The sequence below is a fragment of the Heptranchias perlo genome, unplaced genomic scaffold (assembly GCF_035084215.1).
Source record: "Heptranchias perlo isolate sHepPer1 unplaced genomic scaffold, sHepPer1.hap1 HAP1_SCAFFOLD_113, whole genome shotgun sequence".
NCBI classification, from domain to species: Eukaryota; Metazoa; Chordata; class Chondrichthyes; order Hexanchiformes; family Hexanchidae; genus Heptranchias; species Heptranchias perlo.
In genome coordinates, this window is record NW_027138352.1 from 699724 (window position 1) to 714621 (window position 14898).

The 14898-nt window shown below is 46.6% G+C and overlaps 1 protein-coding gene across 1 annotated transcript in view; it reads left to right on the forward strand.

Annotated features, from left to right (window-relative positions):
• Positions 1-14898, forward strand: part of LOC137307843 (collagen alpha-1(V) chain-like) — a 522869-nt gene that overhangs the window by 435890 nt on the left and 72081 nt on the right. Inside the window, exons 25-31 of the mRNA XM_067976930.1 lie at positions 4266-4319; positions 6637-6681; positions 8217-8270; positions 8392-8436; positions 10014-10067; positions 12740-12847; positions 13800-13853. Of these exons, the coding sequence (XP_067833031.1) occupies positions 4266-4319; positions 6637-6681; positions 8217-8270; positions 8392-8436; positions 10014-10067; positions 12740-12847; positions 13800-13853 (414 nt within the window). The remainder of the gene's footprint in view (positions 1-4265; positions 4320-6636; positions 6682-8216; positions 8271-8391; positions 8437-10013; positions 10068-12739; positions 12848-13799; positions 13854-14898) is intronic.

The following is a 14898-nucleotide window of genomic DNA, read 5'->3' on the forward strand; positions in this document are numbered from 1 at the left end:
GTGATGGAAGGTGTCATCGACAGTGCTATCAAGTGGCACTTACTCACCAATAACCTGCTCACCGATGCTCAGTTTGGGTTCCGCCAGGACCACTCGGCTCCAGACCTCATTACAGCCTTGGTCCAAACATGGACAAAAGAGCTGAATTCCAGAGGTGAGGTGAGAGTGACTGCCCTTGACATCAAGGCAGCATTTGACCGAGTGTGGCACCAAGGAGCCCCAGTAAAATTGAAGTCAATGGGAATCAGGGGGAAAACTCTCCAGTGGCTGGAGTCATACCTAGCACAAAGGAAGATGGTAGTGGTTGTTGGAGGCCAATCGTCTCAGCCCCAGGGCATTGCTGCAGGAGTTCCTCAGGGTAGTGTCCTAGGCCCAACCATCTTCAGCTGCTTCATCAATGACCTTCCCTCCATCATAAGGTCAGAAATGGGGATGTTCGCTGATGACTGCACAGTGTTCAGTTCCATTCGCAACCCCTCAAATAATGAAGCAGTCCCAGCCCGCATGCAGCAAGACCTGGACAACATCCAGGCTTGGGCTGATAAGTGGCAAGTAACATTCGCGCCAGATAAGTGCCAGGCAATGACCATCTCCAACAAGAGACAGTCTAACCACCTCCCCCTGTCATTCAACGGCATTACCATCACCGAATTCCCCACCATCAACATCCTGGGGGTCACCATTGACCAGAAACTTAACTGGACCAGCCATATAAATACTGTGGCTACGAGAGCAGGTCAGAGGCTGGGTATTCTGCGGCGAGTGACTCACCTCCTGACTCCCCAAAGCCTTTCCACCAAGTACAAGGCACAAGTCAGGAGTGTGATGGAATACTCTCCACTTGCTTGGATGAGTGCAGCTCCAACAACACTCAAGAAGCTCGACACCATCCAAGATAAAGCAGCCCGCTTGATTGGCACCCCATCCACCACACTAAACATTCACTCCCTTCACCACCGGCGCACTGTGGCTGCAGTGTGTACCATCCACAGGATGCACTGCAGCAACTCGCCAAGGCTTCTTCGACAGCACCTCCCAAACCCGCGACCTCTACCACCTAGAAGGACAAGAGCAGCAGGCACATGGGAACAACACCACCTGCACGTTCCCCTCCAAGTCACACACCATCCCGACTTGGAAATATATCGCCGTTCCTTCATTGTCGCTGGGTCAAAATCCTGGAACTCCCTTCCTAACAGCACTGTGGGAGAACCGTCACCACACGGACTGCAGCGGTTCAAGAAGGCGGCTCACCACCACCTTCTCAAGGGCAATTAAGGATGGGCAATAAATGCCGGCCTCGCCAGCGACACCCACATCCCGTGAACGAATAATAAAAAAAACCAGGGTGAGAGTGAGATCACACTAACGTTTGTGGTTTTGATTCAGGATGAGAGTGAGTTCACACTAATGTTCCTGGTTTTGATTCAGGGTGAGAGTGAGATCACACTAATGTTCCTGATTTTCATTCAGGTTGAGCGTGAGTTCACACTAATGTTCCTGGTTTTGAAACAGGGTGAGAGTGAGATCACACTAATGTTCCTGATTTTTATTCAGGTTGAGCGTGAGTTCACACTAATATTTGTGGCTTTGATTCAGGATGAGATTGAGATCACACTACTGTTTGTAAGTTTGATTCAGGGTGAGAGTGAGATCACACTAATGTTCCTGGTTTTGAATCACGTGAGAGTGAGATCACACTAATGTTCCTGGTTTTAATTGAGGGTGAGAGTGAGATCACACTAATGTTTGTGTTTTCGATTCTGGTTGAGAGTGAGATCACACTCATGTTTGTGGTTTTGATTCACAGTGAGAGTGAGATCACACTCTTGTTCCTGGTTTTGATTCTGGGTGAGAGTGAAATCACACTAATGTTTGTGGTTTTGATACAAGGTGAGGGTGAGAATGCACTAATGTTCCTGATTTTTATTCAGGTGAGAGTGAGATCACACTAATGTTTGTGGTTTTGATTCAGGGTGAGAGTGAGATCACACTAATGTTCCTGGTTTTGATTCTTGTTGTGAGTGCGATCACACTAATATTTTGAGCTTGATTCAGGGTAACAGTCAGATCACACTCATATTTGTGATTTTAATTCACGGTGAGAGTGAGGGCCAGGTGATATTTGTGGTTTCGATTCAGGGTGAGAGTGAGATCACACTAATGTTTGTGGTTTTGGTTCAGGGTGAGATTGAGATCACACTAATGTTTGTGGTTTTGATTCACGGTGAGAGTGAGATCACACTCTTGTTCCGGGTTTTGATTCTGGGTGAGAGTGCGATCACACTAATGTTTGTGGTTTTGATGCAGGGTGAGAGTGAGAAAGCACTAATGTTGCTGATTTTGATTCAATGTGAGAGAGAGATCACACCAGTGTTGTGGGTTTCATTCACAGTGAGCGTGAAATCACATGAATTTTTGTGGTTTTGAATCAGGGTGAGATTGAGTTCACACTAATGTTCATGGTTTTGAAACAGGGTTAGAGTGAGATCACACGCATGTTCCTGATTTTGATTGAGGGTGAGAGTGAGTTCACACTAACGTTTGTGGTTTTAATTCAGGATGAGAGTGAGATCACACTAATGTTCCTGATTTTCATTCAGTTTGAGTGTGAGTTCACACTAATGTTCCTGGTTTTGAAACAGAGTGAGAGTGAGATCACACGCATGTTCCTGGTATTGAATGAGGGTGAGAGTGAGATCACACTAATGTTTGTGGTTTTGAATCACGTGAGAGTGAGATCACACTAATGTTCCTGGTTTTAATTGAGGGTGAGAGTGAGATCACACTAATGTTTCTGGTTTCGATTCTGGTTGAGAGTGAGATCACACTAATGTTTGTGGTTTCGATTCTGGTTGAGAGTGAGATCACACTAATGTTTGTGGTTTTGATTCAGGGTGAGAGTGAGATCACACTAATGTTTGTGGTTTTGATTCACAGTGAGAGTGAGATCACACTCTTGTTCCTGGTTTTGATTCTGGGTGAGAGTGAAATCACACTAATGTTTGTGGTTTTGATACAAGGTGAGGTTGAGAATGCACTAATGTTCCTGATCTTTATTCAGGTGATGATGTGGAGATGCCGGTGATGGACTGGGGTTGACAATTGTAAACAATTTTACAACACCAAGTTATAGTCCAGCAATTTTATTTTAAATTCACAAGCTTTCAGGTGAACGATGTGGAATTTCCACATCGTTCACCTGAGGAAGGAGGTAGCCTCCGAAAGCTTGTGAATTTAAAATAAAATTGCTGGACTATAACTTGGTGTTGTAAAATTGTTTACAATTTATTCAGGTGAGAGTGAGATCACACCAATGTTTGTGGTTTTGATTCAGGGTGAGAGTGAGATCACACTCATGTTCCTGGTTTTGATTCAGGGCGAGCGTGAAATCACATGAATGTTTGTGGTTTTGATTCAGGTGAGAGTGAGGTCACACTAATGTTTGTGGGGTTTTTTCTGGGTGAGAGTGAGATCACACTAATATTCCTGGTTTTGATTCACATTGAGAGTGAGATCACACTAATGTTCCTGGTTTTGATTCACATTGAGAGTGAGATCACACTAATGTTCCTGGTTTTGATTCACATTGAGAGTGAGATCACACTAATGTTCCTGGTTTTGATTCACATTGAGAGTGTGATCACACTAATGTTCCTGGTTTTGATTCAGGATCAGAATGAGATCACACTAACATTTATGGTTTTTTCCAGTGTGAGAGTGAGATCACAGAAATTTTCTTGATTTTGATTCAGAGTGAGTGTGAAATCACACTAATTTTTGTGACTTTGATTCTGGGTGAGAGTGAGTTCACACTAATGTTTCTGGGTTTGATTCAGGGTGGAAGTGAGATCACACTAATTTTTGGGGTTTTGATTTAGGGGAAGAGTGAGATCTCACTAATTTTTGTGGTTTTGATTCAAGGCGAGAGTGAGTTCACACCAATGTTCCCGGTTTTAATTCAGGGTGAGAGTGAGATCACACTAATGTTTGTGGTTTTGATTCAGGGTGAGTGTTAGATCACACGAATGTTTGTGATTTTGATTCAGGTGAGTGTTAGATCACACTAATGTTTGTGATTTTGATTCAGGGTGAGTGTTAGATCACACTTAAGTTCCTGTTTTTGTTTCAATTGCGAGTGAGATCACACTAATGTTCCTGGTTTTGATTTAGGGTGAGAGTGAGATCACACTAATGTTCCTGGTTTTGATTTAGGGTGAGAGTGAGATCACACTAATGTTTTGTCGTGATTTCCCTTCCTGCAGGGCCCAACTGGGAAGCCTGGTCTGCCTGGAATCCCTGGTGCTGATGGTCCTCCTGTAAGTATCCACAGTCGATCTATCCTACATTCAGTGAGCCCTGCACACTTTGTTGATCGACTCAGCGATAACTGGTCATTTCCTTTATGGACTGAATGGGGAGGGGGAGTGGGCGGGTTGGTCTGGGTACCGGACGTTTTAACCCTTTGAGCATCGTGGATGAGCCGACTGCTTGTCGCTCATCCTTGGAGAAGGCTTGGCTTTGTGATCATGTTGTCCCTGCGGTGAAAGGTTTGGAGGTTGGAACCGGGTCAGTGCTGTGTCGTCGTCTCCGCAATCTGAATCCCCAAGCCAGGCAAGGCTGCAGTACCCCTGGGCACTGTTCATAATTGACCAGCCGGCTCAATGGTGGGGCCTGGAGGGGTAGGCCTGTCACACGGGGTGGGTGGGGTGAGGCTGGTGAGAGGAGGCTGGGATCCTTTTAACTTGGCTTCAGATAGCCCTGTGAACCTAATGCGCCGTGTATTCCTGGTTGGACAAGCGGCAGACAGTGTGGTCACTGGCTGCGTCTCCTCCTGGGCCTGTCAAGGCTTGACACGGTCGAGCCAACAGTACTACATTGACATCGCAAGGACCTTCTGTTCAAGGCTCTTTTGGTGAAGTGGGAATGAAGGATCGATTTCTTGGAGCTCTCTGTGCTAAAAACCTTTCCCTGCAGTTCCATCAGGAGATTAACCGAATGGGCATTATGATGGCGTAAATTCGACACGAGGAACGAGCCAGATGGACCGAACAACCTCTTAGAGTCATAGAGTCATAGAGTCATACAGCACGGATAGAGGCCCTTCGGCCCATCGTGTCCGCGCCGGCCATCAGCCCTGTCTACTCTAATCCCATATTCCAGCATTTGGTCCGTAGCCTTGTATGCTATGGCATTTCAAGTGCTCATCCAAATGCTTCTTAAATGTTGTGAGGGTTCCTGCCTCCACAACCCTTTCAGGCAGTGAGTTCCAGACTCCAACCACCCTCTGGGTGAAAAAGTTCTTTCTCAAATCCCCTCTAAACCTCCCGCCTTTTACCTTGAATCTATGTCCCCTTGTTATAGTACCCTCAACGAAGGGAAAAAGCTCCTTAGTATCCATCCTATCTGTGCCCCTCATAATTTTGTACACCTCAATCATGTCCCCCCTCAGCCTCCTCTGCTCCAAGGAAAACAAACCCAATCTTCCCAGTCTCTCTTCATAGCTGAAGCGCTCCAGCCCTGGTAACATCCTGGTGAATCTCCTCTGCACCCTCTCCAAAGCCCTTGCTTCCTCCTCTTCTCCCTGAAAGGAACGTGGTGTCCTATAACACAGAAGGAGGCCTTTCGGCCCGTCGTGCCTGTGCCAGCTCTCTGAAAGAGCTGTCCAATTAGTCCCCCTCCTCACTGCTCTTTCCCCCTATCCCTCAAATTTTCCCTTCTTAAGTATAAATCCAATTCCCGTTGATGGAATAAAAATTATTCCAGTGGCGTGGACAGGATTTTTTTGGCGGAGTGGTAGGGCTGGTGTTCGGAGCTTGTTAAACCAAACAAGACTAAAAATTGCTTCAAATAGTCTATTTTTCAAATCGGAATTTCATTAATCTTGACAATTCAAATAAAACAAATGAATCGAAAAACACAGTCTTGTCGGACAAATGTTCGCTGGTCTATCAGTAACTTTGCCACAAATCACTGCGATATCCCGGCGAACATTTAGATGCGCAAGTCCAGCTAATCGGCTTTGACTGGTCGAATTGCGGAACTGACTCGCTCTGGAAGAAGTTGCGATGTTTCTGCGTCCTGTCCAGTGAGCGAGGGCACGTCCTTTCAAAAGAAGGAGTTGTCCCATTTTTTAAAAAAAATAACAAACGGTGGCGATTTCAGGGTGTTCGAGCTCCCTGCCTGCGTTGCGAGTTTAACTCTTCGACTGCCAGTTGGACAAGGGACATCTCAGCCTCCCTGGGCAGACCAGTTGTCAGCTCAGGCAGTGCGATATTGAAGCAAGCACTGATATTACTGTATTAAAGCCACTCAAAGATCAGGAGGCAGCTTTATGAGACTCGTGGGTTTGTGTGGAAAATTATAAACAGCATTATTAACACTTTCGTTTTCTCAAAATTAAGGGTAACCAAAAAATTAAGCTTTGACGATAAGTTTTCCAGAGTCTTCAACTGCCCCTCTTCCAGGAGCTGTGACATCATCTTATTAATTGTGGAGATTATTTACTGGTGTTACATTTTGTTTTGCTCGTGGTGGCCATGTGACCTCTGACCTTTATTGGTGATCTCTGACCCCCCCCCGACCTTTGTCAGTGCGTGCTCCTTTACCTCTGACCTGTGTTTTCATTCTTTACAGGGTCACCCGGGTAAAGAAGGCCCAACAGGTTCCAAAGGTAACCAGGTACGTCATCGGGGGTTGGCTTGGGCAAAGGAAGGGTTACTCGTTTTTGTTTACTTCACGGAGATGAGTGGAGACGTTTTTTTTTTTAAAAATGAATCCTTGAAGGCTGTAAATTCAGACTCGTTCATGGACTGTGGGCACATAATCTATCTGACACTCCGTGCCCTGCTGGGGGAGTGCTCCATTGTCAGAGACACCGTCCTTTGGATATAAAAGATCTCACGGCCGCTATCTCGGAGAACATCAGAGGAGTTCTCCCCAGTGTCCTGGGCCAATATTTATCCCTCAACCAACATCACTAAAAAACAGATTATCTGGTTAGTCATTGATTTGTGGGACCTTGCTGTGCGCAAATTGATTGCCCAATTTGCCTACATAACAACAGTGACTGCACTTCAAAAAGTAATTAATTGGCTGTGTAGCGCTTAGGGATGCTTTTTTTTATTTGTTATTTAAAGGATGCCCTTGAGGAGGAACTTTCTCTGACTGTTATGATGGGGGAGGCTGTGTACATTTAGTTGTGATTTTGCTTTGTTTTTCGTATCAGTTTTCCAATTTTCTCCCCCACTGTCTTAGCTCCCAATTAGAGGCAGGTCCCCCAAACAGTATTATCAGAGGTCGGCCAAAGGAGGCCAACCATGGGGAATCTCACTGAAGGACACAGGGATTCAACTGCATGTGGTCCCAGGCTGTACCCAGTCAAGTCTCACGGAGGGACACAGTGCACAGTAATACCTGGGTTCTGAAGGTGTGCTCATACTAAACAATGCCAAATGCATCTCATAAAGATATAATACCACTCTACTGCTGGTTGTACCAGGCTGTACGAATCCAACACAAGTCTAACAAATCTTCTTTTCTCTAGAAAAGAGAAGACTGAGGGGTGACCTGATGGAGGTCTTTAAGATTATGAAAGGGTGGACGTAGAGAAGATGTGGGGGAGTCCAAAACTAGGGGCCATAACTATAAAATAGTCACTAATAAATCCAATAGAGAATTCAGGAGAAAATTCTTTACCCAGAGAGTGGTGAGAATGTGGAACTCGTTACCACCAGGAATAGTTGAGGCGACTAGAATAGATGCATTTAGGGGGAAGCTAGATAAACACATGAGGGAGAAAGGAATAGAAGGATATGCTGATGGGGTGAGATGAAGAGGGGTGGGTGGAGGCTCATGTGGAGCATAAACACCGGCATAGACCAGTTGGGCCGAACGGCCTGTTTCTGTGCTGTAAACTCTATGTCATTCTATGTAAACAGAAGGCATGTCACAGAGATAGTCAGACCTTCCAATTCCTGTGTTGCCAGGGTCTGTCCAATCAATTGTTCTTTTAGGTGGAAATCATGATGTTCTTTAGCTCTGCATTTCCACTATTCGATGTGAGTGTGAGGCCCCAGTATTTAAGTGTGAGGCCCCCGGACTCCCTAGTGACAGTTCTAGAGAAGTGACAATGTTAGTAACATACAAAGTGAGACAACTCCCCCCCCTTCTCTGGGCCATGGTTTGTGTAACCACCTCTCTCTTGTTTGTCTCAGGGTCCTTCAGGTCCTCAAGGTCCCATTGGCTATCCTGGACCACGTGGTGTGAAGGTGAGCATCATCATCGAGCGAGATTGCCTGTATTTGTGAGTGAGCCTGAACCTGGTTGAGCCATGGTTTGCAGTCATCGGTCACTCGTAACCGTAACTAACTGTCCTTCTGTCTCTTTTAGGGATCTGAGGGAATCCGAGGGCTGATGGGACACAAAGGTGAAAAGGTGAGAACGTTTTCATCCAATTTTTGGTCTTCTCCATTTGAACAAGGTGCCAACAAGAGTTAACTGATTGGCCATCCTTTTCTTAGTTCCATCCTCCAACCCCTTTCTCCATCGTTTCTTATCTCTCTCCTATGGTCTGTGCTCCCCTGAGCTTTCCTCTCTCATTCCTCTCTGAGATCCATCTCCCTGTCCTCACCCTCTCTTCGTCGCACGCTCACAGTGTCGGGATCGAGGCTCATCGGCACCGTCCCCTGCTCTCTAACTCGTCCTTTCCTGGGCCTCAACACTGTGGGTCTCCTCAATATTCTCCCCTTCCTACAGTCTACAGGCTCTTAAAACCCAGGCCTGGCTTCAAACAACCAGCTGTATACCCGCCTTTAGCTCGTCTTCCCGGCTACCGCCATCCTCCAGGGTGGTGCCCCGTGGGCCTCGGCGTCTCCGCTATTCCCGCACAGGAGCCAGGTCCGCCTGGCACCGACCCGAGAGCATCGCGCCTGGCACAGTGACTGAGGCACTTTCTGGACAGATGGGAATGGCACCAGTTGGCACCAACCTGACACCGCTGGCCCCAGGCCCACTGCAGACCTCAGGAGTTGCTGTTTTGTGTCATAACTGTACCCACGTGCGGATATTTTGCCTGGGCGCTCCAGTTGAACCTTGTGGAATGGGCCAACTAGGAGGCATGCGTCAGTGCCACTGGGAGCCAATAGCTTCACCTGGCTTCCGGCAGGGCCAGGCAAGTGTGTGAAGGAGAAACTATTGAGATGACTGTAGTTTCTGTTATCACTGGGCAACGATGGGTTTGGATAATAGCCCTGCTGGGTGATGCTGACCAGAATTGAGAGGTAAATCAAGAAGTGGTGGGGAGAGGGGTGGGGGGGGGGGAGTGTCACACAGGGTGAGATTGTCGTCTTTACCCTCTGGGTGATAACATCGCCTGGGCAGAGCGCAGAGAGGAGGATCTGGTGGGGAGGATGGCCTGGTCCTTATAGAACCTGCCAGTTCTTCCATTCCTTTCCATTAGTTTCACCCGTGCTCGTGGGTCAGACTCTTGCCTTGGAATCAGGAGGTCATGGGTTCACTATCCCACTCCAGAGGCTTGAGTACATATTCTAGGCTGACATTCCAGTGCAGTGCCGATGGAGGTGCTGCAGTGTCGGAGGTGCCACCTTTCAGATGACACATTAAACCCAGGCCCCATCTACCCTCTCAGGTGGATGTAAAAGATCCCATGCCGCTATTTTTGCAGGGGAGTTCTCCCCGGTGTCCTGGGCCCGATATTTATCCCTCAACTAACATCACTAAAAGAACAGATTATCTGGTGATTTGTCTCATTGCTGTTTGTGGGATCTTGCTGTGCACAAATTGACTGCCGCGTCTCCTACATTACAACAGTGACTACACTTCAGAAGTACTTAATTGGCTGTAAAGCGCTTTGGGACATCCTGAGGTTGTGGAAGGCGCTATATAAATGCAAGTTCTAGCGATTGTTTGTCGAGAGAGGTGGTGAACTTGCTTCTTGTATAACTCTGTTTCGCTGTAACTCACTCCCAATCTGTTGTGCTGCTTTATCCTAGGGTGAAGATGGCTTCCCAGGCTTCAAGGGAGACATGGGCCTCAAGGGTGAACGAGTAAGAGCACTGATTTAATTAACTCAGCTTGCGTTTCCCAAGGACAAAGGAAAATGTAGTAGGCCATATTTTGGAGATGTTATTGGCGTGTTATTAGGCTCTGAAGTTTCACTGGCTTGAAGTTTGCAACACTTTATTTTCAGGTAAACTGAATGAGATGACCCTGACGTCACTTTGTGAGGAATCCCGACACACTGACCTGGTGATAAAGTTGGCCAACTCCATGTTGGGAATCCCGAAAGCTGGGCCCATGGTTTCTGGTTTACAGTCATTGCCGTGAAAGACAATAAAGGCCCTTTATAGGCCACACCTTTTGGGTCTTTTTTATCATACAAGGGGGGGAAGGGTGTCACCATGGAAACAGTAGCAACAGACCATAGAATGTCATCCCAATATAGAGCAAGCAAAAATTTAAATCGTCATGGGAACAGGAAGAGGCCACTCAGCCCCTCGAGCCTGTTCCGCCATTCAATTAGATCATGGCTGATCTGTATCTTAACTCCATCTACCCGCCTTGGTTCCGCAACCCTTAATATCTAACGAAAATCTATCAGTCTCTGTTTTGAAATTTTCAATTGACCCCCAGCCTCAACAGCTTTTGGGGGGAGAGAGTTCCAGATTTCCACTCCCCTTTGTGTGAAGAAGAGCTTCCTGACATCACCCCTGAACGGCCGAGCTCTAAACTTAATGTTCTGCCCCCTTGTTCTGGGCCCCTGCACCAGAGGAAATAGTTTCTCTCCATCTAACCTATCAAATCCATTAATCATCTTAAACACCTCCATCACCCGTTAGTGACTTATATTTGTGAATAACACCCCAATGCCATTGGGCCCTGCTCTGCTTTGATCAATGATTTGTTTACACCAGTGATTAGACGGAGAGTCATAAAACCAGGACAGGATAAAGGAAGTGCACTGGACTGGAAGAAAACTTCTCCAAGAAGAAAACCACGCAAGAGAATATCGAGATCCTTGAAAACCCTCAGCCTTGGGATCTCGCAGCAATCTTTCTTGACGTCTGCAGCACGATTGGACCATTGCAACTGCTCAGCAGCAACAACCGTGGGACACGAGGGTATGGTGCTCGCTTATTTATAGACCAGTGAAGACCTGGAGCATCTCCAAGCAGCAGTACAAGCTCTTCATGAGATGCGATCGCTTTTTCCATTGAGAAGTGTGAGGGGCTTTTAATGGGTTTCCATTGAAGACCGTGATGAGTGTATGGAGATGTTTCAGAGATTCCTATGAGGGACTTTATGGGACTTTATAAGATTCTTCAAGGGCTGCGCTGAGAAAACATGTGACCTGCAAAAATCTTCAGCTGTTTGATTCACTCCTGAAAGAGTTGGAACGACCGATTGCTTTCGTTGAGTTTTTCCAAAGCATGCATTCCTTTGTCCCCAAGAAGTTAATCCCGACTCCTCATTACACGGGACATACTGGGAGCTTGATAGCCACGAGGCAGCCTCACTTTTAATAGACCAAAAACCCTAGGCTGGCTCCATCAGTCACTAGCTGTCCTGCTGGCAACTCCTAGAAAGAAGTCAGATACTGCATACATCAGGTGTCAGCCATGGCTCAGTGGGTAGAGCTCTCACCTCTGAGTTAGCAGGTTGTGGGTTCAAGTCCCCACTCCAGAAACTTGAGCATATAATCCAGGCTGACACTCCCAGTGCCGTACTGTGGGAGTGCTGCATTGTTGGTAGGTGCCGTCTTTCGGATGAGATGTTAAACCGAGGACACGTCTGCCCCTCTCAGGTGGATGTAAAAGATCCCATGGCTGCTATTTTGCAGCGGAGTTCTCCCCAATGTTTATCCCTCAACCAACATCACTAAAACAGATTATCTGGTCATTATCACATTGCTGTTTTTGGGACCTTGCTGTGCACAAATTGGCTGCCGGGTTTCCTACATTACAACAGTGAATACACTTCAAAAAGTACTTAATTGGCTGCAAAACGCTTTGGGATGTCCTGAGGTCGTGAAAGGTCTATCTACATATCTACCTTCAGCTCCTGGATATGTCAGCTCAAGGAAGGGTCCTTGGGTTGAGATGTTAAAATGAGGCCCTGTTTACCTTTTCAGGTGGACATTGAAGATCCTGTGTCAAATTTGGAAGACGAGCAGGGAATTCTTCCCGGTGTCCTACCCAACGCTCGTCCCTCAACTAACGACACCAAAACACAGATTAAGTCTCTTTGCTGCTTTTGTGGGATCTTGCTGTGTGCAAAATGGCTGCCACCTCTTGCCTACATAACAATGGTCACTGCACTTCAAAGCAATTCATCGTGTGAGGCGTTTCAGGATACAAGGGCTAATCAGGAATATTAATACCGAGGCTGCCCTTTGACCTCTTGGGCTGAGTGTAATATGGGAAACGAGTCAGTAATTGGGAATTCCTGGGAAACGAGTCTGAATGAAGATAACTCTCAATAAGACACTGCCTTTCGGATCACTGTTTATACTGAGCATCCTCATACTGGCAATGCTCTTCCTCGAAGATCCTGAAAGTCCCCCAACAAATATTTTTCACCGGGGAGGTGCAGGGAGGGGTGATGAAAAGCCTCGGCCCCTCTCCGTTGTGTCCCATTGACCGGTGACCTCTGTCACTGGAAATATCTCGTCTGAAAAGATTGCGATAGTGACGTATTTTTAATTGTCTTTTCCTCTCAGGGTGAGCTCGGGCCAAGTGGTCCTCGAGGAGAGGATGGACCTGAAGGTCCCAAAGGGCGGGTGGGACCTCCAGGTGACCCGGGACCATTGGGTGCGACAGGTGAGAAGGTGAGAGACACTGTGGTACGGTGCACCCCAACTGGGTGAATCATTCTTGTCAAAGTTAATGTCACGTGAGAGGGTTCTCTTCCCTCTTTCTTTTTCTTTCTTTCCTTTCCTTACTTCCAGGGTGATCCCTTCCCATAGATGATGAAATTGACCCTGAGCAGGGTGTTGTAGATGGATTGGAATTGGAGTTGGATCACTATTTCCTTCTGACTTCATATCCCCTCCATCACAAAGTCCGCCTACTTCCTGCTCCATAACATTCGACTCCTCCTCCCCTCCCTCAGCTCATTCTGTTGTTGAAACCTGAAGCCATTCCTTTGTGCCATCCAGACTCGACTATTCCAATGTTCTCCCGGCCGGTTTCCCATCCTCCCCCCTCCTTAAACTCTGCTGCCCGTTTCCTATCTCACGCCAAGTCCTGCTCGCCCGTCACCCCCGTGCTCCCCATCTCCCCACCCCACGCTTCCAATTTCAAATTCTCATCCCTGTATTTAAATCCCTTCATGGTCTCGGCTCTCCCTATCTCTGTAACCTCCTCCAGCCCTCTGAGAACTCTCTGTTCCTCTGACTCTGGCCTCTTGTACATCTTCTGTTCCTCTGCTCCACCATTGGCCACCGTGCTTTCAGCCACCTAGGCCTTAAGCTCTGGAATTCCCTCTCTAAACCTCTCCGCCTCTCTCTCCTCCTTTAAGATGCTCCTTAAAACCTACCTCTTTGACCAAGCTTTTGGTCACCTGTCCTAATATCTCCTTAGGTGGCTCGGTGTCAAATTTTGTTTGATAATTGCTCCTGTGAAGCGCCTTGGGACGTTTTACTATGTTAAAGGCGCTATATAAATGCAAATTTTTGTAGTTGTTCATGGACAATGAATGTACAAGTCATATATATAACACGGGGTACTCTGTGTGTTGTGATTATTACTGTTTAACACCAACTATTTTCCTGTTTTTAGGGTAAACTCGGAGTTCCTGGTCTTCCTGGTTATCCCGGACGTCAGGGCCCCAAGGTAAGAACATCAATCTATCCCCAACAGTCCAGCACTGAATTACACAACACTTACAATGATCAATATATATTACATTCTGTATATATGTCATCTATTTAGGCATGTCTTTGAGTAATACTTGTTCCTTTGTATATGCGAGTACATATGTGTGTACATGCCTCTGTTTGTGTTTGGTTATGTGTGTATACGTCTTCTTTATGTGTGTGTCTCTCTGTATGCCTCTGTATATATGGGAGTGTGTGCATTTCTGCACTTTAGTATATCTCTTTGTGTGTCTGTATGTGCCTGTGTGTGTATGTGTGTCATTATGTGTGTGTGTGTGTCTATGTGTTTGTATGTATGCATGTACCTATTTGTGTGTGTCTATGTATCTGTCTCTGCTTGTCTATGTACGTGTGTGTGTGTGTGTGTGTGTACCTGTATTTGTATAACTGTATGTGTATATACGTGTGTGTGTGTGTGCGCGCATATACCTGTGTGTGTCTTTGTACATGTGTGTGTGTATACACCTGTGTGTGTCTTTGTACCTGTGTATGTGTATGTGTGTGTGTATACTGTGTGTGTGTGTGTGTGTGTGTGTGTATATACACCTGTGTGTGTCTTTGTACCTGTGTATGTGTATGTGTGTGTATACTGTGTGTGTGTGTGTGTGTGTGTGTGTGTGTCTGTCTATGTACGTGTAGGTAGATAAATGGGGAATAATTAATGGACCAAACATCGTGAGTTCCTGACACGAGTGACCGACAGGTGCAACTCGCTGCTGATAGCGGGTACTTCTAAAATCAGTCCTTTGTGTGTACCTCTAGATGTATTTATAATTGTGTGTTTATCTGTGTATTTTCACCTGTACCTCTGTGTGCACAACTGTTGTGTGCCTGTGTGCACCTTTGGCATCAGCCGTGGCTCTGAATCAGAAGGCCATGGGTTCAAACCCCACTCCAGAGCCTTGAGCACATAATCCAGGCTGACAGTTCGTTACTGAAGGAGGTGCTGCACTGTCGGAGGTGCCGTGTTTTGGATGAGACGTTAAACCGAGGCCCCGTCT